Source organism: Molothrus aeneus, chromosome 2 (genome assembly GCF_037042795.1).
Source record: "Molothrus aeneus isolate 106 chromosome 2, BPBGC_Maene_1.0, whole genome shotgun sequence".
Taxonomy (NCBI): domain Eukaryota; kingdom Metazoa; phylum Chordata; class Aves; order Passeriformes; family Icteridae; genus Molothrus; species Molothrus aeneus.
Genome location: NC_089647.1, coordinates 26,075,362 through 26,102,676, shown reverse-complemented (window position 1 = coordinate 26,102,676; position 27,315 = coordinate 26,075,362). Strand labels below are relative to the sequence as shown.

Below are 27,315 nucleotides of genomic sequence, written 5' to 3'. Positions count from 1 at the left end.
ACGTTCAAGGCCGGGCTGGACGGGGCTTTGAGCAACCCGCTCCAGTGGGAGGTATCCCTGCCCTTGGCAGCGGGGCTGGGACTATATAATCGTTAAAGTCCCCTCTAACCCATGACATTCCGGGATCCTATGGAGCCGCGCTGGTCACTTCTCTGCCTCAGCAGTGGCACCTCGCTCGCCGCGGCGGCGGGCGCTGCTCCGAGCGCCCGGCTGCCCCCCCCGCAGCCGCCGCGCCTTGGTACGGCCCGCGGGGCCGCGGTGCGCGCCGGGAGCGGGCCCGGCCGGCGCGCGGGGGTGCGGCCGTGATCCCGCGCGGCGCTCTCGCCGCTCCCGGCACATCCCGGCCCGACATGGCCCTCAACAAGTCCATGCACGCCCGCAACCGCTACAAGGACAAACCCCCCGACTTCGCCTACCTGGCTGGCAAGTACCCCGAGTTCCAGCAGCACGTGCAGACCACCCTGGCGGGCAGGGTGAGGTACGGCCGGGCGGGATGGGGCGGGTGGGTGTCCCCGGTGTGTCCCCCTGGTGTGTCCGTCCCCGGTGTGTCCGCCCCCGGGCACTCCTGAGAGCTCCGCGTGTGCCTTTCAGCCTGAACTTCAAGGATCCCGAGGCCGTGAGGGCTCTGACATGCACCCTGCTGAAGGAGGATTTCGGGCTGACCATCGATATCCCCGTGGAAAGGCTCATTCCCACCGTCCCCTTGAGGCTGAACTACATCCACTGGGTGGAGGATCTCATCGGCCACCGGGATGCTGACAAGCAAACCCTGAGACGAGGCATTGACATAGGTAAAGCTAAATGTTTAAATCCTTATTCACCGTCAGCCACAGTAGCAGGTACAATTTGTTGCACGGGAAAACTTCAGGTTTGAGGAACAAAGAGATCTGAGGTGTGCTGGCTGTGGTGGGAGCAGTCTGAGCTCCACAGGTGTTTCATGTGCCTGCTGGGTGGGCAGCCTTGCTCTGTACAAACACAGGAGCATCGTGGCAGGCACTTATGTGGCTCTTTAGGGCCTCGAACTCACTTGAGTGCAGCTTTGTGTGCTGTGCTTCTAGAAATGCAGGCAAAAATTTCATTCTAAAGGATCTATAAAGTGTTTCTCCTCAGTGTTCTAACTAGCCAATTGTGTCTTGCCACTAATTTATTAATTTTTTTTTTGGATGTCTGTACCAGAGAGTTTGTGAGTTGCATAGCAATATTTTTTAGTGCTCCACTTAGTGACATGTGAAAAGTGCATATTATATGGCTCTACAAAGATATTTACTGTATGTATTTTGATGTATTGATTAGTAGTGCTGCATTAACATTTTAATAATATGATAAATGTAATCTTGTAGTTAAAAGGTAACTTTTGTAGTTAAAATAAGAACTGTGTAAGTGGGATATTTTTTTAAAGAAAAGAATGAGGCACTCGCAGCAGATAGCAGCCATAGGACACCTAAATCTTTCAGAGAAAAAGAATTTGTTGCCCTCTTATCAGAAGAAATGAACTTCTTCCTGCCTCAAAGGCACTGTTAGGATTCAGAGGAAGAAGTTGACACTGACCAGACAGAATCCTGTGTTTGAATGGAATTTATACATCATGTATGAGGTGTATGAATATGCAACAGGCTATTGTTTTTAAGGGTTAATCCTCTGTTAAAGAGTGTCCTTTTTGGGGCTCGTGCTGCCCAGAAAAAGGTACCTAGACATCCACAACTCTTTGTCTCTATAGTCTCATATTGTCCTAATTCAATTTGTCCAAATTATTATTACTCTAACTGTATTACTGTTTTTATAACCATTTTATTACTATTAAGTTAAAATTTTAAAACCAAGTGATTGGTGTTTTTCACATGACATTTTTTCCTGTTGTTATAGGTGTATTTGATAAGTGATTGATATGTCCTTTTAAAATTTTTATTTTAATTTATTTCAATGCAGTTATATATGTGAGGTGAATTGTAAAAGAGGCCAAATTAGAAACTAGGGCAAATGCCAGCTAAGCTGTGTTTTGGTTGTAGATGGTCAAAGATTTCTTGTTTATTGTTGAGAACAAAATGTCTTTTAAGTTGGACCAAGCATCAGCAGATGGATGATACTGTCTACTTTCGGTCTGGATTATTGGGTTATATCAGGATGGTATCTAGATTAGGCAGAAGATAAATGTAAACAGTAGAGGTGTGAATTTATGAGATGTACACTGATGGCCATAATTTGGTTTTCATTGGAAATAAAAGAAAGGTGTGCTCCATGAGAACTTCCACACACAAATAATAAAATTGGCATTTGGATTCCCAATCTTTGGTTATTCTGTATGAATTATTTAAAAGGCACTAGTGATAGTATATTTGAATTTAGTTCACATCTTTTATTTTGTCAATAGAATCTTCCTTTACAGTTCCAGAGGCTTGATTTCAAAGACTGTTTTGTGCTGAAGAAAACTTAGAATGAAATTGAGAGAAGTTGGAATTTCCTTTGTAACCTGTTTTAATGCTTGACATTAAAACTTTAAAGTACTGAATTCCTCAAAACTGAGGTTCAGTAATCTCTGTTACTGTATCAGATTTTATGTTTCTTGGCATCAGCTAACATGACTTTTTGTAATGGGATTTTTTGTTCTCCTGAAATTTACTGACTTGTATTTTTAGCTGGAGTTGTGCTGGATACTAGGTTTGCATCATCACATGTGTGTCCACAGCAGCTTTCTTCTAGTAAATTTGGAATATCTTAGACAGTTTCTGTGCATTTGATATTAGTTTTCATTTTTGAAAATTATTTCTATGAACTTCATCACGGTAGGTGGCTGGGTAGAAGAGACAGATCCTCTAAGTCCTCCACATACTGCAAAATCTTCAGTTTGAGTTTGCATGAGCTTTGATGTTTCAGCTTTGGAAAAGCAGGAAGTCATCCAAGAGGGACTTGACAGAAATGCTAGAAATAACCCCTTGCTGTTGTGTACTGACAGATGAAGTTATTGATGTTTCAATAAGTCAGTATAACAGATTCTAAATATATGTCTGAACTCTAGTTTGTATCCATTCCCTTTAATCCTAAATTTGGTTGTCATTGATAACTTGATCACCTTGGTATGCCATGATTATTTTTTGCTAGTATCTCTGTTTACCAAGTTTTTATCTGTCTGTCTTTCTTTTTGAGTATCTTAATTGATACTTAATTGACACTTTCTTTGATAGTTTTGAACATTAGAGAAAGGCAGTCTGGTGGAACAGATTTTTTTTTTTTCGTGGCTATTGTATGCAACAAAGTAAATTGTTTGTGATAGATGATAGAAAAGTGCAGAAGAGAAATTTATTTGGTAGGGTTTTTGTTTTAGTAAAGCCAGAATGTATTTGGCTTTCTTTCTATAAATTAACCATTGTCATATAGAAGAAAAATGGCTTAAACCAAAGCTGATAGTTTACTAGAAATTAATTACAGATTATTAATTTTTTTCTTTTATTAAAAGTGCATATTGGACAATGGTATTTTTCAAGTTACAAAAATTAAGTTCATTAAAGAATTGAGTAGCAGATGATCAATAATCAGATTAATAGTCAGCAGATGATTAATAATAAATTTTCTTGAAGTTAGTTCTTTTTGGTGTAATAAGTACATAGTTAACAGCCACACTGTGTATAACACCAGTACTTATTTTGCCTTTTTCATGGATTTTCACTTCTGCAGGGACAGGGGCATCCTGTATATACCCATTGCTTGGAGCAACTTTGAATGGCTGGTATTTCCTTGCAACAGAAGTGGATGACATGTGCTTCAATTATGCCAAGAAGAATGTGGAACAGAATAACTTGTCTGATCTTATAAAAGGTACAATGTAATAAGGTATTTAGTAGCACATGAATGTTCTGGCATATTTTTGCCATGTTCAGTGGCATATCAGAATGTGTATTCCTTCCAAGTACATTTTTTACTCAATTATTTGCTCAATTATTTTTACTGGAGCAGAATATTTACTTAAGTCAGTGTTATTTACTTAAGTCAATATTTACTTAAGCCAAAAAGCTGCCTTGTCTAGCATGGGATGTGTGGATAGAGAAATACTCTTCCTTATCAAAATCTCTCAGATAAACTTCACCCTGGGGTGTTTTTATCTCTGTATTCCTTGTCTGTTACTGAAGTATTTCTTAGTGTTTGGGCTATTTCTGCTGGTAGGAGACCTGGAATGCTCCCCTTGGATAATTGCATGATGCTGCCACAAAATGTATCTTGTACAGAGAGTTCCTCATCCTCACTTCTTGAATGAAGTCCTGACACTGCCTGTGGTAGCAGAGGCAGTATGCCAGACTTGGTCTGGGAATGAGCTTGGAAAGTTTTCTGAAGGAGCTCAGTGTAATAAAAATCAGGTCCATTTATGAGCTCTGAATAAAAACTTTTGGAAGCATCCATTTGAACAACATGTCTTAATCTGTTGTTCATGTCAGTCTTGAAGATCCAGAACTTGATGTGGAGAACAATGAGAGTTTTCTGTCACTGCTGCCACTGATTTTTAGTGGTGTGGTGGTGTTTCAATACACGGGAAAAGCAGCTGGCAAAGGAACAGGCCTCATGTGAAGCTTTAGTGCCTGTAGCTGTAAGGGCTTAAAGCACATTTGTGGTTGTGTTGGAGAACTTGGCATAACTCAGGTAGTCCTTGTTGTTTTAAACAGATTCATGTGGTTCTGCTGCTGTGTATAAACATACAGGCTGTTTGTATGCTAGTCCTTGACCTGAAGTCTTTATTTGCATGGTGATATTTGTTACATCTCTTTTGTCGAAAGCATTGTTTAGAAAGTACTGGTTTTATACAATGTATAATGTATATAGCTTGTTAAATAAAATATGAAGTTCTTTACTGACCAAATTCACTTTTTCTAATAGTGGTTAAGGTACCACAGAAAACTCTTCTAATGGATGCACTGAAAGAGGAATCTGAGATCATTTATGATTTCTGCATGTGCAACCCCCCCTTTTTTGCCAACCAGTTGGAAGCTAAGGTAAGGTAACAACCTGTATATTATAGGTACTTCAGTAGTCAGTGAAAAGGTAGCATCAATTTAACCTCTTGGTTAAATTGATGCAAGGTTGAGTGGAAAACCCCAAATCATCATGAATAGTTTTTAAGTCTTCTCCCTCCTCATCACCTAGCCCCTAAAGGAAACTTAAAGAAAACTTCTGAAAACTTAACTGTTACCCCTCCTAAAGTGGAGAATGAGCTGTAGCATTCTTTCACAAGTTCTCACTGTCTTAGAAAATTAGTTTGGAAAGTAGACAGCTGGTAAATCTAAAATCAGATGCCTACTGCATAACAGGCACCTCTGTAGTGCAGGAGAATTAGTTCCTGGAATTTTGCTTAACTGTATTTTTCATTTCCTTAGTCATGTAGATGGTGTCATACAGGTCATGCAATACCCACTAAATATAGTCAGAAATTTATAAAGCAGGGCAGTAGCAAGGAAGGTTTAAGATTTAATTAAGCACTACAGATTGTAATTGCATAGATGCACTTAGCATGTCTTACATGTATTGGAACCACATATTTCATATTAGCAGAATCCTGATGTGACAAGTACCTTAACTAAGTTTGAGATTGTGGGGAATTCACTCAGCTATGTTTATTTTGAGTGGATCTTTGTTATCCATGGTTCTGATGGGGGGAGGATGAGTAGAGGTCATGGTGCTTGCTTCCCCTAAAGATTAAGATAGGAAGCAGTGTAAAAAGCAGCATAACATTTAATGAAATGTTCATGTCAAATGTTTTTGTTTTTTAATCCAGGGAGTTAATTCTCGAAATCCACGGCGTCCCCCTCCCAGCTCTGTAAATACAGGAGGGATCACAGAAATCATGGCTGAGGGAGGAGAACTAGAATTTGTCAAAAGAATTATTCATGATAGTCTCCAACTTAAAAAGAGGTTACGGTAAGTGTTTTGTTCCAGTCAAAAAACTCCAAACTAACACCTTTTATCTTCATCTTTGGCAGAAGTCATGCAACCATGTTATTTCTAGTACCTATGATCCAGTGATACCTGCTCATGTTGCTTGATGATCCTTCCACATCCAATTGTTCTTGAGCAGCAATTAGAAGTTATTGCTGGAGGTATTTAAAGGCAGAAGACAAAGCCTGTGCAAGTGACATTTGTAGCTTGCAGCAAAATTAGCACGTGTACCTGATAAGAGACAGATCAGGGTTCATTCTTGAGGATTTTTGGGATGGAAGAGGCTTTATGATACTGCTTAGTTATCTGTTAATTACCTAAAAATTTCTATCTTTTCCTGCCTGAATTTTGGTAACTTGCAGCTTTGCCTGCTAAAGGACACTGTTGTACTGAATGCTGTCTGGGGTGAGCATAAGCTGCAATAAAACCCATAGGGAGACCTTGTTTTGACCTTATTTTGAAACAGATGGCATGTCTTCAGTTTTCTGACTATATCATCAGGCTTTCACTCCCCCAGTGTTGGACAAAACTGTCCCTTGGTAACTGGGAAATCTTAAGTTTTGTACTTCAATATGTTATATTTATGAATAAACTTTTTTGGATCCAGTCACCAAAAACTGTGGAAGATGGGGTTGTAAAGCTTGAATAATAATTTAGATGAAGAGCAGAGCTTCATCTAAAGTAATGTTTGGGAGATTCTGAAGATGTGGAGCTGGGTGGAAGGATAAGCTTCACTAGAAATGGGAAATAACTTTTTTCCTTTCTTTTTCCTGATTTTTTTCCTCATGAAATATGGGTTATGTGATGGAAACCTGGATAAGTGAGCACAAATGATAGTCAGTATATCTGCTTTTGAGCATGATTACTTGCCAATAGTTGGCTATTCCTTTTTGTTCTGATTCATTCTCCAAAGAAAGTGGAGAAGTTGAAACAAATTCTTGTAAGGTATAGCATCTTCCCCATAACTGAAGTCACTCTTTGAAACAAGATTGCTTTTAGTTCATGTGTTGTTTCTTAAATACTCCTATTGTATTTCTTAAAAGCTCAAAAAGATTGCCCTGTCCAGTCTGTCTTTGGACCTTCTGTTCTGAATTTTGTTGTACTATGTCCTAGTCACTCTGATTAAGTATGATTTTTTTGTTGTTGTTGTTTTGGTTTTTAATTTTGTAATGTGTGCTTTGCAGATGGTACAGTTGCATGTTGGGTAAGAAATGCAGTTTGGCACCACTGAAAGAAGAACTTCGAATCCAGGGGGTGAGTTTGCATAGAGTCCCTATATATCCTTCCTATCTTCTATTCAGAATATAGTATGCTTCAATGTATGTGGGTAATTATTGTTGAATTAATTCAATTATTTCCTTACAGAAAGGAACTGCAATTCCTTGTTAGAGAAACAACTGAGGTTTAACTCTTGTAGCTTCAAAACTGACAGATATTTAGCAAATATTATCTCCAAAGTTTTGTCTTTAGCACATGTTGGAGTATGTCTTCAGTCTAGAAGATTCAGGGTTTCTGCTTTAAAATAGCCTTAATAAGGCTGTAGTAAAAAAAAAAAAATAAAAAAAAATCTAGCTTTCTAGCAATTTGGTTGATAAAAGAAATAGTAACATGATTTAAGTGGCAGTGTTGTTTTGTTTGTATTCAATTCTGGCACCAAGTAAATTCTCATTAAAGAGGACTGTGCAAAGGACTTTTGGATGGCTTTCTGGAGGAAGCATACTCTTCACTAATTCCCATACAAAGAGAATAATTATGAGATCTGTCCTTGTATACAGTTGAAGGGAAGAGAATGCATGGTGAAATAAATTCCCAGAAAGATGAATTCCCAAAAGCAGATGCTGAGCTAGATACAAAATATCTGATTTTCCTTCTGTGTCCTTGAACTGTTGAATCTCAGTCTTAGTAAAAGGAGCGAAATGAGAGAGGGCCCTGACACCTCTGAGCCATGTCAGAAAGAATCTCCATTTGTATAATGAGAAAATATGCCTTGTTTTGGAATGTGTGCAGTAAAACAGTGTTGTTTATTAATCTGAAATAATGTATTGCTTCTTTGCATAGGTCCCTAAAGTCACTCACACGGAATTCTGCCAGGGACGCACCATGAGATGGGCACTGGCCTGGAGTTTCTATGATGATGTGCAAGTACCTGTAAGTAGCTTAATTCTGGTTTGCCTGTGATTTTCTCTGCCTCTTACTTGAGGAAGGGGCTAATGAGCTATAACTTCTGTGATACAAACTGTTCTTCTTCAGACTGGAATATTGGATGTGCTGGGCTATACGGACTGGACAGTGGAATTTCTTAGATGGCTGCCAGTCTGTTAGCAGTTGTGACATGTGATTCATGAGTGACCCCTGTTGAGGGTGGAAAAAGGAAGCCGTTGTAGGAACTTCCTGTGGCTTTCAGTGAAAATAAGGATCATTTGTAACATACTTCAAATAGTTTAGTAGTAATAAAAATAATATGCTAAGTTTGGGGCTGGATTTGAATTTAAACTTCCTTCCGAGAACTCAGTTTTAATTTAACATGTGGATTCTGTTACCAAATAGGTATGACCACGTCTAACTCAGACTTGCCTACATGAATGTAAGTGGAGCTTGTTCACCTTAAATGTGAGCCAGTTGGTTTTTTGGATCTGGATATTTGTATATTTGAATATAGGTATAGACAATAACAAATCTTAAGGAAGATGCAAGTAAACCTTCAGTGCAGTTGGATCAAAACGTGGATATTGGCAGTTGGCCTCTGTTCCCAAGAGCAGCCACACTTTCTCAGCTTATGGAGAGCTCATAGTTTAAAGGAAACAATGAAGCTTTTTGCCTAATACCTGAAGATAAACTCCCTCTGTCCATCAGGCTAGCATAAAGTGCATGATCCTGTTAGCTGGTTTGAGTCTGAAACTCCTGGGGGTGAAGTGGAGCACGTGCCAAATGAATGACTGCTTAGTGCCTTATGTTACACTCTTAATCCTTGTGTCTAATGGAATCACAGTCTTCTGAGTACAAAAGTCACCCCATTAATACTGCATAGCCTTGTAATTCTTTTCTTTCTTTCTTCTAGTCACCTCCCTCTAAAAGAAGAAAATTAGAAAAACCACGAAAACCAATTACATTCATGGTTTTGGCTTCTACAGTCAAAGAATTGTCTGTCAAAGCTGCAGCTATGGGCTGGGATGTTGTAGAAGCTATTGCTGTGGTTAGAGCCTGGGTAGAGAAGATTCTCACTGATCTGAAGGTACAGTATGAAGTATTAGATGTTAAAACAATGTCCTAATTGAAATCATAACTGTGAGAGGATCGTATGAAATTCTGTTTTCTGCAATAGGTTCAGCATAAACGTGTTCCATGTGGAAAAGATGAAATCAGCCTCTTTGTCACTGCCATTGAAAACTCCTGGATTCATTTGAGGAGAAAGAAACGAGAGAGAGTAAGGCAATTACGGGAACTTCCTCGAGCTTCTGAAGATATTCTGCAAGCAATGGAGGAGGAAAAGAACAGCCAGAAGAGCGTGAGCAACAACTCAGACTGTGAAAACCCCAAGGCTGAAGACTCTGAAATGGCACCTGATGAGGATGTCCAGATGACAGCAGGTGATGAGCAACCAGAGGAATCTGCTGCCAAAGAAGAGCACAGTGACCCTGTGAAGGAAGAGGAGATGGAAGCAAAGCAGGGAGAAACATCACATGGGAGAGGTTCCGGTGATGTGAAGGAGGAACCTTGCCCTTCAGAGGAAGCTGGCAATCTGACAGTGGGAAAAGAGCCTGGCCCTAAAGAAACTAGTGGGGGTTTTCTCTTCAAGTGTTTAATGAATGTGAAGAAAGAAGGAAATGATGTAGTAGTAGAAATGCACTGGGTTGAAGGACAGAACAGAGACTTGATGAACCAGCTGTGCACGTACTTGCGGAACCAAATTCTTCGATTGGTTGCTAGTTAGCTCTTTTTCCTACTTTGGTAAAGTAGGTCTGTCCTCAGATTTTGTAAACTATTTTTAATGAATTAAAAATTTCAGATAGCAAAACCTGTCTTTTCCCCCTTAAAAAAAAAAAAGAAGAGTAGAATGAAGATAGATGTCTCCTTTAGTATTTTAAGTAGCTTTTTCAAAACTGTAAGGAGGTCATGAAGTGATAAGGAAGTAATAGATTTCATACTGCAGTTGTTAAACTACATGTTGAAGTGAAACCTGTTTATGCTGTGAACATTTTAAATATCAGCAATGCTTATTCTGGTCTTTTTCTGGCAGAATAGAAATATATATTGTTACTAAGTGGAAATCTTTACTGAGTTATTTTCTTCAATATTTTTTCAGTACTAATACAGGAAACGGTTAGTCTGTGGTGGGAATTGTTTCCTGCAGTGAGAGCCTTTAGCAGAGGATTTATGTATGCCTCTCCTCCCTTTAATGTATCTAACTTTTGGTCAACAGAGTAGCAGCATAGATACATTCTCCTAGTGTCAATTCATTAAAAGAATTGCTTTAGGGAAAAGTGTTTGTTGCATTTATTTGATGCTTGGGCTCTGCAACACAGAACTTGAACAATGAAAGAAACTTTTTGAGCTGCTTGATTTAAAGACAATGAAAATACGTTGACCCTTCCATTAGACCATCCTTTACACTTACTCAGATATAATTGTCTGAAATGACAGCAGTATTCTTAAAGAATTTTGCTTCCATTTAATTTTAAGATTTAATGATGGGAATGAGAGCACATGCTCTTCTTCAAGGGCCAGAAATTTCTGCGAGCATGTGTTTGAGATGATGACCACCGGTCCTGCTTCCTGTGAAGTCAGCCTCCTAAGCTGTGATCCATTTCTCTGAAGAGAGATACAGAACATGAAGAGCTTTTCTGAGTGGAGTGTGGGTGTGTGTGTTACCCAAAACAAAGCAGTGGTGTCCAGAAGGAAATTACTGTGGGTGTTCATACTCACACTCCTGCTTTCAACGTTCACCCTTTGCTGTCCTTATTTTTGGAAAGATCAGTATGTTTTCTTCAGTTGAAGTGAAAAGCAACTTAGAAAAACCTTATTTTTTGATATAAAATGCTTCTTAAACACTTCTGTGGGTGATGGACAAAGACATGCGTTTTTCGGGTACTGCAGAATTTTCGTAGAACTGCTCCTCATGTTCACCTTGCTGAGGAGAGGTAAAACCAGTCCTAGTCTTTTAGAATCTGAAACAGCTATTTTGGCGTCAGAGACATTAGAAACAGCAAACGAGGCTGTTTGTCCTCTGGGCTCTCTCCTGCAAGGTAAGCCTTGTTTTGTTGAAGCAGACCCTTCATTGAATTATCTCAGCCTTTCACCGGTACAGCGCGCGTTACCGCACGCTCGGAGCGCTGCCTCAGCAAACGCCGGTGTTTTTACACAGACAGCCCTTACTCTGCGGGGGCCGCACGCCTCGGGCCTGCCGGGCTGCTCGGTTCCCTGCTCCCGCCCGTTCCCGGTTCCCGAGGCCGCCCTCCCGCCGGCCGGGGCGGGGCCGGGTTTGAATGGCGCGGCGGGAAGATGGCGGCCGCACCGTTATCCTTCCCCCGAGCGGCGCCGTCGCAGCCTCGGCCGCGGGGCTCGGCGGCCGCAGCTCCCGCACACCGGGGCGGGCCGTGCCGCCCGGCCCCGCCGCTCCCCGCCGCGCTGTGCTGAGCCCCCCGCCTGGCCTCGACCTCTCCCTGCGCCGCAGCGGCTCGGCAGGTACCGGCGCGGGGAGCGCTGCCCTTCTCTCCCGTTCCCCTTCTTTCCCTCGCCGCCTCCCCTCGGTCGTGCAGCGCGGCAGGTCAGGTTGGGCCGTGCTGGGCAAGGAGAGCGGGGCTGCCCGGGGCAGCGGGGCGCTGCTGGAAGCGGCCCGGGACCCTCCGAGCCTCTGCGGGCGCGGGGCTCCGGCCCTGAGGGCGGCGCTGCTCGGGCCGCGCTTCGGCCCTTCCTTTCCCCATGGAGGGTAGAGGCTCAGCCGAGAGACGGGCTTGTGTTAGCGGGGTGGTGATGGAAGCATTTCCTGCATCCCTCGCTGTGTAATCGAGGAAGAAAATAAGGAAATGTGTGTCTTGTGCACAGGTGTGAGATGGGGGCATGCTGTGTGCCGTGTAACGGTGGGCCTTATTTTTGGATTGGCCTCTAGGTGCTGCCATAACACAGCAATCGGTATCGTCCGTTCTCTTTGGTATATCAGGCTAGGTTTGTTTACCTACGTTGAGAAATCGATCAAAGAACACATATAGAATACAGAAGAATTATATTTCTGTATGCAATATACAAGATTTTGTATAAACATCTTGTGGCAAGGTGTCATATCAAGTGCTCCTGCTGCCAGACAGAGCCACTTTAAGTGATGCTTCTAGATGCCATACATAAATTTTACCAGCTTATTGTGCTCTTGAATCAAGAGAGAAATCAAGATGTATACAGCATCGAGATTGTATACAACATCTTAAATCAAGATATTTACAAAGCATATTGCAGTTTCATCTTTTGTGATTCTTCTCTTTTGTGATTTTTCTGTAACTTTTTAAAGCGTTTACATCTCTCGGTCTCTTCTCCAGTCATGTCACATCTTCTCTGATGTGATTATGCTCTGCAAGATACAATTTCGTCAATTTCTGCAAATGGAACAGAGCAAGGAAATGTACACATTTCCACAGTCAGCTCCCCAAAGACAATTCAGTAAGCAGCACTCTTGTGTTTAACTGGCCCCACACTCTGGAACGGTTTTCCTTCTGAGAACTCTAATACCTAATGCTTTTAACCAGCAATTTGTATCTTCCTAATTTTGACTGTTTCTTAGCATTGTTTTAGTAAATAAAAAAAAGTTAGTTTCACAGGTTTACTTCTGTATATAGATGTCTAAGCCACAAGTTTCCAAACACATCTTCAGTTCTAATCTAAAGATATTCTCCAAACAGCTGAATCACCTGATCCTTTACTCATTCCATCTTTTACATAAAATTTGTTGGTTTGGATACTAGGGAAAAAGCTTGAGGTCCCGTCACATAGGGTTTTTTATGTTTCTGAATCTTAACTCTTGCCATATTAGTCACTGTATTTGATTTGCATAGCAAGTGGGGGGACTATAAAGCTTTTGGTGGCTTCTCACAGAAGCCACCAGAAGTTTCCCCTATGTTGAACTGAGCCAATGCTGCCACTGGCCAAGGCCATCAGCAATGGCAATAGCCCTCTGGGATAATGTATTTAAGAAGGGGGAAAAAAAGCCTGTGCAATGGCACCTGCAGCTGGAGGAGTGAGAGTATGGGGTGGAAGCAGCCTGCAGGCACCAAGGTCAGTGAAGATGGAGTGGGAGGAGGTCCTTCAGGTGCCGGAGAAGCGATTTGCCTGCAGCCTCTGGTGAAGACCATGGTGAGGCAGGCTGTCACCCACCTGCAGCCCATGGAGGTCCATGGTGGAGCACAGATCCCCCTGCAGCTTGGGGAGAACCCTGTGCTGGAATGAGTGGTTGCCTGGAGGAGGCTGTGGCCCTTTAGGAAGCCCACATTGAAGCAGGCTCCTGGCAGGACCTGTGGAGAGAGGACTCCGTGCTGGAGCAGGTTTGCTGGCAGGACTTTTCACCCTGTGGGGGACATGAACTGGAGAAGTTCATGGAGACTGTCTCCTGTAAGAAGGACCCCACACTGGAGCAGGGGAGGAGTGTGAGGAGCTCCTCTTTGAGGAGGAAGGAGCAGCAGAGCCAATGCGTGATGAACTGACTGCAAATCCCATTCCCTGTCCCCTTGTGCTGCTGGGGGGAAGGAAGTAAAGAAAATGGGGAGTACAGTTGATCCTGAAAAGAAGGGAAGAGTAGGGGGTAGGTAGTTTTAAGATTTTGCTTTATTTCTCATTATCCTACTCTGATTTGATTAGTAATAAATTAATTCTCCCCAAGTCAAGTGTTTTGCCTGTGATGGTACTTGATGGGTGGTCTTTCCCTGTTCTTTTCTTCACTCATGAACCTTTCACTGTATTTTGTCTCTCCTGTCCTGTTGAGGAGGGGAATGACTTTGGGTAGCTTTGGGTAGCATCTGGTGTCCAGCCAGGGTCAACCCACCACAGTCACAGTTTAGGATGGACAATTCTGGTCTCCTCTGAATTCCCCTTGGGAAGTCTGTACTGCTTTGTAGCATATTTCTGTTCTCTCACAATGGTGCATAAATTTTTGTTTAGTATTTTATGGTACTTTGATTACACAAAGTGAAGCAAAGCTGTGTAGAGGAGACTGATCATGTAGCAGTGACAGCCTAGATTGGGGTTAACCTCAAGGCAGCAGTTGAAGTTTTTAGTGTGATGAGAGAAGAAATGCTGGCTGTTCATGCAGGCTGATATTATTAATCTAGCCTGCCCTTATGCTGTCAACAATGGTGGGAAGTTTCTTTTAGAATTTTTTGAATGTACCAGTAGAAGAATGGATGCAGTAGAGGCAGCACACACAATTACTTGGTTTTCATCTCAATTTGACAAGATCTTTCACAAAACGGTTTTACTGGAACTATATATATTTATGGGTGATAGGGGAGGCATTCCTCTGCATCAGAAACCTGCATGGGACAAAAAGCTTGAGTTTTCTTAATGGCTTGGAAAAACAGAGAAGGAGAGGGAGGAGGCAGTGTCTGTAGTCAGCACAAAGTTGTTTAGGGTTACTAAGACAAGAAATAATCAGCAAGGAACTTAATTAAGCTAGAGGAACTGGCAGTATTGTGAAGATGCTATCAGTGTTAATAAACTGAAATATGACACACTGTACAGAGTATCTTGGGCTGCTTGTTTGCTTTAGGTTGTTCATCTGTAGAACAAAAAAACCCTGGGCAGTTCTGTAATCAGTGAGAATTAATGAAATTTCAGTAGCAGTAACTTCTTAAAAGGGGAAGACAAGATGGCAAATACATTGCAATGCTATTACATCAATCAGTGCTGAAACTCTCTCTGACTATGTATTTGGTAATGGCTGCTCTGTCTCAAAAGCAAATACCAGGGCAAAAGTTTGGTGAAGAAATTAATTGAATGTGGAAAATCTTACAGGAGGAAAAATTGAAAAAAAGATGTCAGAAGATAAGAAAAATGGTGAACCATCCACACAAAATATTGAAAAATAGAAAAATAAACAGATAGTTTATTGCCTTTTCTTGTAATACAGGAGTTTGTAGAGAAGTTTGACATTTGGGTGTATAACCTAAATGACCTCAGATGCAAAGATGATACTTGACTTTTTAAATTTTATTTTTATTTTCTCCTTCCAAAGGGCAATATCAGCAGGTAAATGTTCCTGAAGACCAAGCAGACAAGTTGCTCCTTGCAAGCTGGGATCTTCCCAAAGCAGTTCTGGAGAAATACCACAGTCTGGGAGTAGTGCAGATGTTTGAATGGCAAGCAGAATGCCTGATGCTTGGACAAGTTCTGGAGGGAAAGAACCTCGTTTACTCAGGTATGCAAACATCTGACAAAACCAGTCCCCCCCCTACCTTTTCCACTGCCATTTACAAGGACTTACTGATGCTGAGACATTTGGATCTGACAGGTAGAAAAGTCAAGATGTTCTTCTGGAGACATCTTAAGATCTGTCCCATTTCTGTACCTCAAACTTGACTTAATGATCTCCTTTCCAGATGTGGAGAGAGACTCTTTTCTCTGTTAAAGTTCCTTTAGAAGTTGATAATTAAGAGTCAGCTAATGGTGACTCTTTTTTATTACAGACTGTCAGCTAGGAACTGAATGATATCAACAATTGAAGAGATACATACTTCTGAGAATATTATTTGCTATTAGTTTTTTTTCAGTCCATTTGTCGTTTTTCATCACATATTGTGTGTGGGGTGTGTGTGCAGAAGGGGAAGTAATGCAAAAGGAGAAGGAGGACTGGTGGACTAGAAATCTGTAGGAAATGACAGTTGGTTGTCTACCCTTCATGGGAAAAAGGTTCTAGAGCAGCACTGAGAGGATGAAGAACTTGGAAGAGAGGTGGGTGATTTTAGTCTTCTTGACTCTTTATAGGAGTGACTGCAAATGTGGTTGTGGGTGAGAGACATCAACTGAAGAGTCCCACCCCAAGTTCTCCAGTAACTGCTTTCTATGCTAGATTTGTGATGCCTTTGGATTTATTTTTTAAACTTTAAAAATTACTTAATTCCCCCCTCCCCTTTTCTTTTCAAGCTCCTACCAGTGCTGGAAAGACTCTGGTCGCAGAATTGCTTATTTTGAAGCGAGTCCTGGAGACTCGTAAGAAAGCTCTTCTCATCCTTCCCTTTGTCTCTGTGGCCAAGGAGAAGAAATGTTACCTGCAGGTAAGTAGCATTCAAGGAAGGTGAATTTATGGGTAGTAGTTGTTGAGTCACGTTTTTTAAACAGAAATGCAAAAGCATGGATTTTGGGGGGAAAAAAATTGCTGAGTTTTTTCAAAAAGAAATTGTAGCTAATTTAAAATTTACTCCAAGCTGGACATAAAAAAATGAAGCTTTTAGCCAAAAAGATAAACTTAGAAAAATTTTACAGGGTCGATTAAAACATTTTACTTCAGCTTTGACTCTTAAAACATTGTTATTTGCATTTATTCACCAATTTGATAACAAACAAAATTTAAATGAAGTCTCTGATGAAAGATCATGTTAGGAAAAGTACAAAGGGAAGGTGTAAATGCTGTCTTAAGGATAAAAGTATATTTTAGCTTTCCTTGGGGTATTCCACCACAATTTTGTGCATTTGATTTCACTTTAACTTTATTATTTTTTTTCTGCCAGAATATGGTTATGTCTTGATTTCCTTGCCCCAGCTATTTAAAAAATAAAATTACAGTGGGAACACTCTACAAGACATAAATATTTTTTCTTGAAAGACTTCCATATCAAAAATTGTTGCCATTAGCTAATGACAATGACTAAAACCAAATCAAAACCCAGCAGACATTTTTGCATGCTTGTTATAGTTTCTAGCAGTTAAGACAGTTTGGTTGTTCATCAGCTGAGATGGTATCTTAACTTTACAAATTGCTAGGAAATTTTACAAACAAAGTGCAAAAGCTACTTTGAAGTGCTTGATAATGGAGACACGTTTTTGCTTTAATCTTGTAAAACTGGAGGACTATCAGTGCTCTATTCTGCTACTCCTGGCAAGAGGTTTGGCCACAGCTTCACATGCTTGAACTCAAAAGGTGACCTACCTGTGAGGTGCAAATATTTGTATCTTTTGTTAATGCCCTGTGGGATATGTCAAAACTTTGGCACTGCAGTGAGGAGACCTGGAAGAGAAGAAGTTACTGTTTCTTGGCTTTCAGTGTGAGATGTGTCATCACTGTGTTTGGAGTTCCATTTTGGCTTTTGCCCAGGATTTCTCAAGAGTAAGGTGTCTTTTTACATAAGCCACAGATATTATAAACTGTTACACTGTGTGTTCCTTAACATTTTTAATATTAGATCTTCTTATACATAGCAGGGGTCCTCATCTTTTACTCAGTTATGTACACTGTCTTGCAATGTGTCCTCTGTGGCTTCTGCTTTGGAAATAAAAAATGACAGTGGGGAGATGTGTCACTAACTGGCTGGGATATGGCTTTAATCTGATTAGTTGGCATTAAAAATACTGGAAACTGTAGATGTAGAGTGCAGGCCTTTATGTGATTCCAGCAGGAAATGGTCAGAAGTTCAGAGTTGTAACCTTGGCATGATGTTCTTTATCCTTGGAAAACAGGCCCTCTTCCAGGAGGTGGATGTGAGAGTTGAAGGCTACATGGGAAGCATGGCTCCTGCTGGACGTTTCTCTGCTCTGGATGTTGCTGTCTGCACCATTGAGAAAGCCAATGGACTAATCAATAGGCTCATAGAAGAAAACAAAATGGACTCACTGGGTAAAATACTACAGCTTGGGCATTGTGGGGTTTACATATTCTGAGTGCATGTGAAATCATAGGATGCTTCAAATTTTCTGAGTTCTGTTGGTGACAGACATACCATATAGGAATATGCAGCAATTTTCTTCTTCCAGAGAACCTCTTATTTGGATTTAGAAGGACAGGCAGCACTGTTCCATGTAGCTCAGCAGCTGGGATGAGTAGGTAGAATCTGCAGGCTTTAGTTTGTCTCAAATGGATGGCAAGCTGCATTTAACAATGATTTCCATTGCTGGGAACTGTTCTCTAATTAATAAAACTGAATCAAAGTTCTGAGACATGTTTGAGTTCAGGAATATGTTATGTTAGTTTGTTTTAGACAGAGATTGTAGAATCTAAGATCTGTCTTCATTTAGCTTGAGGAAGAGAAGGAATTATATTCTGTGCTCATCTGGATCCAGATAAGCAGAATGAATACATAGTGCTCCTCTGGGTAGGCATTTTGACTGGGAGGGCTGTGCCATTCATTTCTGTCTTGTTTGCTCAAAACCCCTCTGTCCTTGTAATGTTGGCTCCTGGGTCACTGTGGCCCTGATGGCCACTAGATAATGAAAGTACTCATTAAGTATTGGGGATAAGATAAAAGCTGAAGAAGCCCAATGTTTCCATGTACTCTCGAGAGAGATGTGCTTTCCTGTTCTAATCAGAAGTTTGTTATTCTCGTTTTTTCTCTGCTCCAGAAAGCTATACCCAGTTATGTTTTACACAGTAATCCTTCCCATCTTCACTCTGTCCTGTAACATAAGCTGGGTGCTATTTTAAGAATATAAAAATAGATGAGGATTGAACTGCTCTGAGACCTCCACCTTTGAAACTGCTGTTCTGTGTGCATCTGGTATCATCATAATCTGCTGCATTGTGTACCAGAAGAGCTTTTTAGAGAGAAAATGGGAAATAAAACCTTGTAGGTTTTTTCAGAGTGTGAGATCATGGGATAACACATTCACACCTGGTTCTATAGGGGCTGAATCACCATGAATGCTTTAGAGACTGTCAGTGGGCTGGAAGATGAGTGGTGACTGTTATGCAGCATTTTAAACTCATTCAAATGAAGGCTCCTGCAGTCCAGCTTGATTCTTGAATGTATATCTTCATCCCTTCACTTGGAAGAAAACCTGTTATTTATTTCAATATATGGCTATTTGGTTTAAGAGTTTTTGCTTGTTTAAGCTAGGGTTAGTGTGATCCTATGTCACCACACTGTGCAAGCTGTACTGCCACCACAAAGACAGTGGGGTCAGGATAAGCAACTTTCTGTTGGCTTGTGTGCCTTGGAAGAATACTCCGAATATTAAAATGTATTGTTTAATGATATCATCTTTCAGAAGGCAGAGATACACCAAATCCCTCTGGTTGGAACCTCCATTTCATCCCTACATGTTGTTGCACTTTCAAAGATTAATGTACTTGAAAAGAGTAATTTAAATATAAGCAGCCAAGTGACTACAAGATTTGAGTTTGAAGATGTGTTCTCAATACCAATTCCTCCTTAAAGCACCACTGTTTTCTTTCACCATTTGAAAATATCTCTGCTGCAAACCTCCATTTCCCTTATACCCCATTATGGCCATGTAATAGAAATAAGGGTAAAATGCTTATTTTTTTCTTTATATGCTTCTCTGACATTAATTTAAAAATTAAATTTGATTTTAAAAAGTTATTGTTATGTAGGAAATGGACAAGTTTTCTGTTTGGAGGTAAATTTTCATAGAAGCTGTAAAATATGGGTATGAACTGAAAATGCCAGTTTAGCTGTCACCCAAAGGAAGCTTGTCTGAAACTGCAAGATTGTACCTTGTCTTCTAATTAATTCTAAATTTAGACCAGTTTGTAACAAGGGTGTTTTATCTTTTGAGATGAGTTATTGGGAGATGACTGCAATCCTGGCTGGATTCCATCTCAAGCTTGAGCTGTTCCTTTTACTGATGTCAACCCCATGCTGATAGCTCACGTTGCCTTTGGAAGTTGTTGAGAGAAACTCAAATCCTCTGCCTGCCAGAGCTCTCTGTGCTTTAAAAGCAATGCTGTGTTGCTAATTATTATATAAGGTGTCAGTTTAGAACATCCAGGTACATGGGAGATGATATTCCTCTTGTTCAGCCTCTTGACACTCATGCTAAAGAAATTTTTAGGAAAATTATTAGAGAATAATCTGCTGCTTTCTCAGCAGTGTGTCAGCTGGGAATGGATTTGTAATGTGCTGTTGTGATATTTGTTTCTTAATTTAAACTTGAAATTAAAATGTTACTAGTTGAATTATATTTTAAAAAAATCAAGTCCTTTCTGCTTTTCATTCAAAACTTTTTAGTTCTATACAGGATGGGGAATTAAAACAACCTAGTTATTCTGCAGTAAACATGTCTGGTAGCTCTCAGGTACTTTTTAGTAGGTTTTTTTTTCTGCTGTCTTCTAGGGATACACCTAATTTGCAGACAGAAATAGCAGACTGAGTGTAGCCTCATTTTCAGTACCTCTGTGGTATGATGAAGGTTTGAAGTGACTTGCATGGATTTTGCTTTGGTAGGTATCTGATTAAACTGTCCTGTCTCAGCTCTGGGAGAATTCAGGCAGATTGTTGTATGGGGAAGCAGGAAGAAGCCTTTTCTGGTAGCTGAACAAATATGTATTTGGTGACCAATGAATTGCCATTATTTACAAGCAAGCACAGAACAGAGGAAGTAGAGGAAGACAGAGGAGCTGGATGGGTGGGAGTTTGTAAAAGAGGCTGATGAAGCAGTGCAGCACTCTTTTCTAACTTAAGTGGCTTGAAAGAGAAGGAGGGAGAAAACAGACGGAGAGAGAAGGAACATATGTAGGAAGGAGAGAAAAAAAAGAGAAGGAAAAATAGCATTGAGACAGATAATGTAAGGTCACATTTGCCCTTAAGCTCCTGCTATTTTAGCCGCACCAGAAAGAAATTACATAGCTGCACCAGGGAGGAAAAAAAATTCCACAGCAGCAGAGCTAATGAAGTGTGGTGTCCTCTGTGCCCTGCTTTTTTTTTTTGTGTAACCTTCCTTTATCCTACTCCATCTCCCTGGGACCCTGTCAGCTGGCCAGAAAGGGTACATGCTGCTGCTGGGATGTGTGCAGGAGGTGCACTGGGTGCCTGAGTGGTAGTGGCTCTGTGTTTTCTCCTCAGGGAACACTCTAGTCTGGTCTGGTGTCTCCAGCTGCTGACATTCAGAAGCCTTTTTAGACATTAGTCTTTTAGATATTTCTACACACCTTAAAAGTTCGATGGAGGTGGTTAATAGATTAAAATGTCATTTGCAGGAGGTAGGAGGGCAACAAAGCTGTCACATAGGATTTTTTTTCATTAGAAAGCCAAAGCTAAGTAGTAGAACTCATTCAGGTTTGGTTAATGAAGAGCAATTTAATAGGAAGAAACTCTGCCAGTGTAATTACATCTACTCTTGTTTTTTTTTCTGACACAACTGCATTAGTAAAAAATGATGTTTTTAACTAAGACAGTGATGTCAACAAAATTTTTTGCTAGCTCATTTGAGTGCTGGAATTTTCCTTTCCAGATACTCTGAGGCCTGAGGGTTTTTACTTGCAAGGCAGTTACAGTATAGATGCTGTAATACTGTTTTGTGTGCTGTCTAGACTAACAACTCAACCGATTTATTTTTATTTTTTAAAAACTGATTGTGTCTATGTGTGGTTGTGGGTATAAAACCTCATGACATCAGTCATGATTTGTCTCTCTCAGTGACAGAAGGAAGCCAATCGTGGTGTTGGTAAGCATAGATGGATTTGTGAATTTAAATTTCTGTTCATCATGTGGAATGGGAAAGGATTGAGGCTATTTGCTCTTAGTTTGGAGGTTTGTCAGAAATGACCTGAGTGGTCTTCTTTATCAGGAGTGGTTGTTGTGGATGAGTTGCACATGCTGGGAGACTCTCATCGAGGATATCTGCTGGAACTCCTCCTGACCAAAGTGAGATATGTTACAGAGAAGGTAGCAAAAAGGTGAGCAGACTGAGATATTTGTCTTTTACTGCTAAATAATTGATGACTCTAAATATTTATTCTCTGTGTGAATGGAAACTTGGGTTAGCTCCAACGTTTTTATGAGAGGTATGACCTAGACTATTTTGTTTATTAAGATCTCATCACAGCCCTTTTCAGGGACCTGCCATTGTAGTTAAACCCTCTTTTCCACATGGTTTTCAATTTGTGTGCTACCATGGGATTTATCCTCTCAGGAAAAGAAGTAAGGCTGAAGCTTTCATTTACTTCCTTAGCCTTTTTTTTTTAAACTTTGGATTTTTTAAAAACGGTTTTGCTAGCAGATTTGCCCTGCCTAATTTTTCAGTGCTTCATGGAGTGGTGTAATTATCCTACTGGAATGCTCTGGTGTGATGGAAGAGTGGGCAGGCTGTTAACTTGTGCATGGTGAAATGATCAGAAGGCTTAGAGGATATGTCAGCAGTCTGCTTGGTTAGCCCTGCTCAGGGTGAGCTCTGCTTTTGCTTATAACATGTGATAGCCTAGTGGTTGCATGTTTTCTTGCCTTTAGCAGAATTGATTTGACTCTTTAGGGGACTAGATAAGATGTTTGAGAAGACCTCTAGAAACTTTTAAGAATTAAGTATCTAGATCCTCAGCACCAAGCTGTCCAGCTGCTCCATAGTGCCCAAACACAGAAAAAAGGAAATGGAGGAGGTGGTGTAACCTTCTTAATCTTTATTGGTGGTGCTGAGAGAAGAGTCAAAATCAACGGTTTCTTTAGCACAAAAAGTCAAATTTTGTCAGTTTTCTCTGCTGCTTCTTGTCTTGTGTGTTGTACCAGTGCTGGCTAAGCAGAGACCATCTATTTAGTTCTGGGGAGCTGCCATTTCTACACTGTCTCTCCACTGGACATTTCACCCAGTATTGCCCATCATGATTTCCAGGAGCCAGCAGTGTTCTTGGTCTAATCACATCTGACTTCTCACATTCTCCCCATAAATCCTGGAAGTTATTACACTTTGGAGCAGTGTGAGTGACTTTGCCACTCCTTTTCTCTTGGTTTATCAGGTAGCTGCAGCACAGGTGCAGGCTCACCCTCTGCTTTCCTCCCTTGCATTGAGGAAGCAGGAAGGAGAAAACACTTGCCAGGAGGAAAAAAGTACAGGTGCATCAAGGAATGTTCCTGGGACGACACTGTTTCATCCTTAATGCAGGCATGCTGGGACCCAGGTTCTCTATCTCTCTGTCAGGATCAAGGTGACAGTGGTACCCTGTACCACTTCCTGACATGAAGGAAGTGGCAGCTAATTTTAGTTTGGAATCCACTGGATTCCTGGAGCTGAAGACCACATTTTCTCTCAAATGTCCTTCTAAGTCTGTATTTTGGGTTTTTTTTTTCCCCTCTGTTATTTAATGACCTTATATAAAGTCTTTAAATACTGTCCAGTCTGGCCAGTTATCAGAATGATCAGTGCCTATCCCATTGAAGTACAAGCTGTGTCTTCACAGCAAGAAAATGTTCTCAGATGGCCACTGCCTGTGTGGGTGTCCATGCTTCTCCACAAGGCTTTTCCAGACTCAGCCAAAATTCTGCAGCAGATTTTTCTCCTCCTTAGTCACATAATATGATGTAGAGCTAGAACTTTTTTAATCCTTGGAGGTCAATAATTGCCTTAGGGAGGAAAAGGTCCAGAGTTCCTGTAGGGACAAAAATCTGTAACCTTGATGGTGAAGCTGTACCAGCAAATGCTTAAAGAGCTTGGATAACGGAAGAGTCTGCCTCTCTTCAACTTCCTTGTTTCTGTCTCGTCAGTGACTGGCCTTTTATACTCAGTTTCTGGATAATCTTGTTTTCTCTGTCTTGTCTTTGCCAGGATTACCAGGGTCCTCTAAGAAGATTCAGGTTATTTCTGAGCTCACAGTGATTTGTTAGATCTTTTTATTTTTTAGAGTCTTGATTTGTGGCTCAGTGCAATGCAAATGAGTACTTTTCAAACACAAGCTTAGAAGCACAAAAAACCCTATTGTGTGGATGTAAAAGCCTGAATTAGAATCTAAATTTGGGTATCTAAATTAACAGTTTGTGTTGTCAGGTTTGTTAGGAGTCCATGACTTCTCACTGTCTTTAGTGAAAGCTGCTGTTCAGTATTTTAGGAACAGAAGCTACTTGCTTCTTTGCTGTTCTTGGGGCTTTGGTTCCCATATCTAGGAAGACATTAGTCTAATATTATTTGTCCTGAAATGGAAGCAAATAGAAGTGTTTTAATTAAGGTATTTAAGCTTAGAAAGATTGCAGTGGAGATTGAGCCATTCCTTTATTTCCATATTTTTGTTAGTGGCAAGGAACTAGATCTTTGTATTTGTTTTCAGTCTCTCCAAATATGCAGTCAATTCATAGCTGTTGGCTACCTAAAGAAAGTAGAGGTTTAGGTTCAAATTGATTAAAAGCTGAATTAGCTTATTATCAGTGCATAACCTGACCTGTTTTCTAATATGGCTTCTTTCTTTGTCAAGAAGTTGAAAAATTAGCTTTGGACTTGAGAGGCTGGAAGGAATTAGATTGAACTGTTTTTTCTGAATTCCATTCTCCAGAACAGTAACCTGTGTTGTCACTAACTTTCATTTTCTTTTAACCGTTTCCAGACACACAAAGAGCACCAGTCCTGGTTTTGGTGGGATACAGATAGTAGGCATGAGTGCTACCCTCCCTAACCTGGGGCTCCTGGCCTCATGGTTAGATGCAGAGCTCTACTGTACAGATTTCCGCCCTGTGCCCCTCAAGGAGTGGGTGAAAATTGGCAGCAACATATATGACTCCTCCATGAATTTAGTGCGAGAATTCCAGCCCAAGCTGCAACTGAAGGTAACAAAACCTTGGGATAGTGCCTTTGGTAGTGCTAAAGTTAAAAAGACAGCTCCTGGCATGTTTTTTATTTATTTTAAAATAGATGACATTCACAACTTTGTTGTTTACTTCATGCTCAAACTGAGAATAAAATTGGTATTTTTGTCTTCTCCTGCCTTAAACAAAAAAACCGCAAAATACAGACTCATGAAGGTATTGAAGATTTTTGAATCTGACTTGAAGACAAAATTGACTTTGCAGTTATGTTGTCTCTGAGTACTTGACAGGTATAAAGAGTTTGATTCTCCCTTTACCCACCACTCTATCTTGTGTCTGGAAATATACTTCCCTTTCATAAATGTAGGTAAGTATTTCCTGCTTAGGCCAAGGAATTTGCATTCATAATTGGGAGAAAATATTGGTATAAAATCTGGTATTGAACCTGCTTTTGTTAAACTGCTAAATGATCTAATTTTGACACTGATTAGAAGGCAGATGTCCATTCCAATTCTTCTGAATCTGTTTTCAGTAGTTAGTCCTTTTGCACACTTGAAAAGGATATGGAAAGTTAGGGGTAACATACTATGATGATTTCAAGGAACCAAATGGGTACAAGTGGGAAATTTGAGCTGTCTACTTGTAGGTCCTTTCCTGTGGAGTCTTTGAAGGGTAAATTATCTCTCCAGTTGATTTAACTGCTCTGTATAATATTAGTGTAGTAGTTGGGCAATATGGGCTGAATGGCAGCAATATTTTGGAAAGTTTTGCACTCCATTCTTGCACAGACATTCTCTTGTCAGTAGTGTGGTGGCACAGCCAAGAAAAAGTATCCTGGAAACAAAAGGAAGTGTTTTTCACTAGAGCATTTGGAAGTTAGTTTTTATGTGATCATATTGAAAAGGTGATGTTGCATTTGGATATTTTTGAGACAGTTGCTTTGGATAGTTACTAAATTAAGCAAGAGAAAGAACTAAACTAGGCTTATGACTCAATGGTTTAAAGGAGTTGCCTTATTTTATAGGATTGGGGGATCTTGGGCTTGAAATCTATCACTGCATCTTCAGACTTCTGTGCTTCAGCCTGGACCAGTAAAAGGGAACTTGATAACTTCACCACTTCAGCTGAATTCGGCTGATTCCTTGTGGAAAAGTTCCTGCCATTGCTCCCCTGTTTTCATTTGCATTTTAGTGCTTTTTAATTCTTGCTGTACTCCTACATTTTTCACTTCTTCCTTTGGCCTGCTTGCTACAAGAGAATCTGGCATAGGCAAGCATAACAGATCAATTGCAGGGACACTCTTAAGATCTTAAAACCAAAAAAGCAAGCTGTAAACAGCAGGTTTTTGCATGAACATCTATATAAGTATCCCTAAAAGCCTTCCACTGTGCTCAGAACACCTGCAGTCTTTGGTCAGCAGTGCTTGCTGAGTGCCTCTTACTGGGGATGCTTAGACTGCTACATGCCAGGCTTTTAGTTCAGACATCCAAGTTAAAAAATGTTCCCTAGTTTAAGTAGAGGGGTTTTCCTTTGGGGCTCTTCCCCACTGCTGTTAGCCATGATGTGGAGGTTGCAGTGATTTATTTGTGCACTGTGTGGCCTTCATTCAGAAAAAGATTTCTGAAAGCAAGATGTAAAGCATTACATGTATTCACGGGTAGGTCTAGAACTGCCCTCAACAATGTAGTCATACTAGTGCTTGTACTTCATAAAGCAAGACAGAAACTGAGCTAACAGTCCTCCATGTTCTGATTGCTTCTCTTTCTGACTGGAAGTAGAAGCTTCCTTCTGGGATACAGAAGAAGGACAGCATTTACAGACATCATTCAATCTGAGAGTGCACTGAAAATATTTTATCTCAATTCAGGGAGATGAAGACCATATTGTGAGCCTGTGTTATGAGACTGTTTGTGGTGGCCATTCAGTCCTGCTCTTCTGTCCATCCAAGAACTGGTGTGAGAAGCTGGCAGACATCATTGCCAAGGAGTTCTACGGTTTGCAACAAACTGAGAGTAAGAGAAAAGTACTTCATAGAGGACTACAGTGCCTTTAAAGAAAATTAATTTTAGTAGGAACTATAAAAATACTTTCTTTCTCAAGGTTCTGCAAAAAACTCAGCCCTTGCCCCAGTTGTTGTGAACAGAGAAGGGATTGATGAGGTCCTGGATCAGTTAAAGCGTTCGATTTCAGGCCTGGATTCTGTGCTCCAGCGTACTTTGCCATGGGGAGTTGCATTTCATCATGCAGGTATTCCTGAATATCTTGGTCTTGAATTAGTAGTGGTTAAGTCATATGGGTTCTTTTTCTTGCAGGTATCAGCAATTTACCAGTTGCTTTTTAAAGCATTCTGTAGATTATGATTAAATAAGCTTTAAGAATCCCACAGTAACAGGCAAATTTGAAATTCGTTTTTGGGGCTGAAGACTTTAATTCACAAATTGTTTTGCTGCATCTTCTCTATGTTGTGTTGGTGTCCTAGGGTGACTTTATGATACTTGTATCCCCAGTCAGCTGTTCTGTTTGTGCTGGATGTTATGTTCTGTGCCTTCAAGACTAGCTCTGAAAAGCGAAGTTTTGTTTTGTTTTCAGCCTGCTCACTCCCCCACAGTTGGCAGGATGCAGACAGGGCAGTCCATAGTGCAGCTTTCACTTTTTGCTCTTGCTTTTGCTTTTGCTCCTGCTATGCTGTTGCTTTTGCTTTTGCTTTTGCTTGTTAGTTAGTTTAGCTAGGCAGTCCAAATTTTTCCCTGGA

General features: G+C 40.6%; 2 protein-coding genes across 2 annotated transcripts in view; both read left to right on the top strand.

The window, feature by feature from the left end:
* The first annotated feature begins 277 nt into the window (after nucleotides 1–277).
* On the top strand, nucleotides 278–10,184 carry METTL16 (methyltransferase 16, RNA N6-adenosine). Its single transcript, XM_066569525.1, has 9 exons — nucleotides 278–478; nucleotides 592–791; nucleotides 3,670–3,810; nucleotides 4,861–4,976; nucleotides 5,756–5,898; nucleotides 7,101–7,170; nucleotides 7,975–8,064; nucleotides 8,975–9,148; nucleotides 9,239–10,184. The coding sequence occupies exons 1-9, from the start codon at nucleotides 351–353 to the stop codon at nucleotides 9,845–9,847; spliced, it is 1,671 nt and encodes a 556-aa protein (XP_066425622.1). The 5' UTR covers nucleotides 278–350; the 3' UTR covers nucleotides 9,848–10,184.
* Nucleotides 10,185–11,399: 1,215 nt separating this feature from the next.
* POLQ (DNA polymerase theta) overlaps nucleotides 11,400–27,315 on the top strand; it is a 52,980-nt gene continuing 37,064 nt past the window's right edge. The window contains exons 1-8 of the mRNA XM_066569513.1: nucleotides 11,400–11,598; nucleotides 15,128–15,310; nucleotides 16,036–16,166; nucleotides 17,566–17,722; nucleotides 21,631–21,739; nucleotides 24,365–24,584; nucleotides 26,431–26,575; nucleotides 26,664–26,810. Of these exons, the coding sequence (XP_066425610.1) occupies nucleotides 11,400–11,598; nucleotides 15,128–15,310; nucleotides 16,036–16,166; nucleotides 17,566–17,722; nucleotides 21,631–21,739; nucleotides 24,365–24,584; nucleotides 26,431–26,575; nucleotides 26,664–26,810 (1,291 nt within the window). The remainder of the gene's footprint in view (nucleotides 11,599–15,127; nucleotides 15,311–16,035; nucleotides 16,167–17,565; nucleotides 17,723–21,630; nucleotides 21,740–24,364; nucleotides 24,585–26,430; nucleotides 26,576–26,663; nucleotides 26,811–27,315) is intronic.

Excerpts from the sequence above, each read along its gene's own strand:
- METTL16 (XM_066569525.1), top strand. The coding sequence starts at position 351 with ATGGCCCTCAACAAGTCCATGCACGCCCGCAACCGCTACAAGGACAAA. Across the intron at positions 7,171-7,974 it reads AAGAACTTCGAATCCAGGGG|GTCCCTAAAGTCACTCACAC; the intron begins GTGAGTTTGCAT and ends TTCTTTGCATAG. Across the intron at positions 8,065-8,974 it reads ATGATGATGTGCAAGTACCT|TCACCTCCCTCTAAAAGAAG; the intron begins GTAAGTAGCTTA and ends TCTTTCTTCTAG.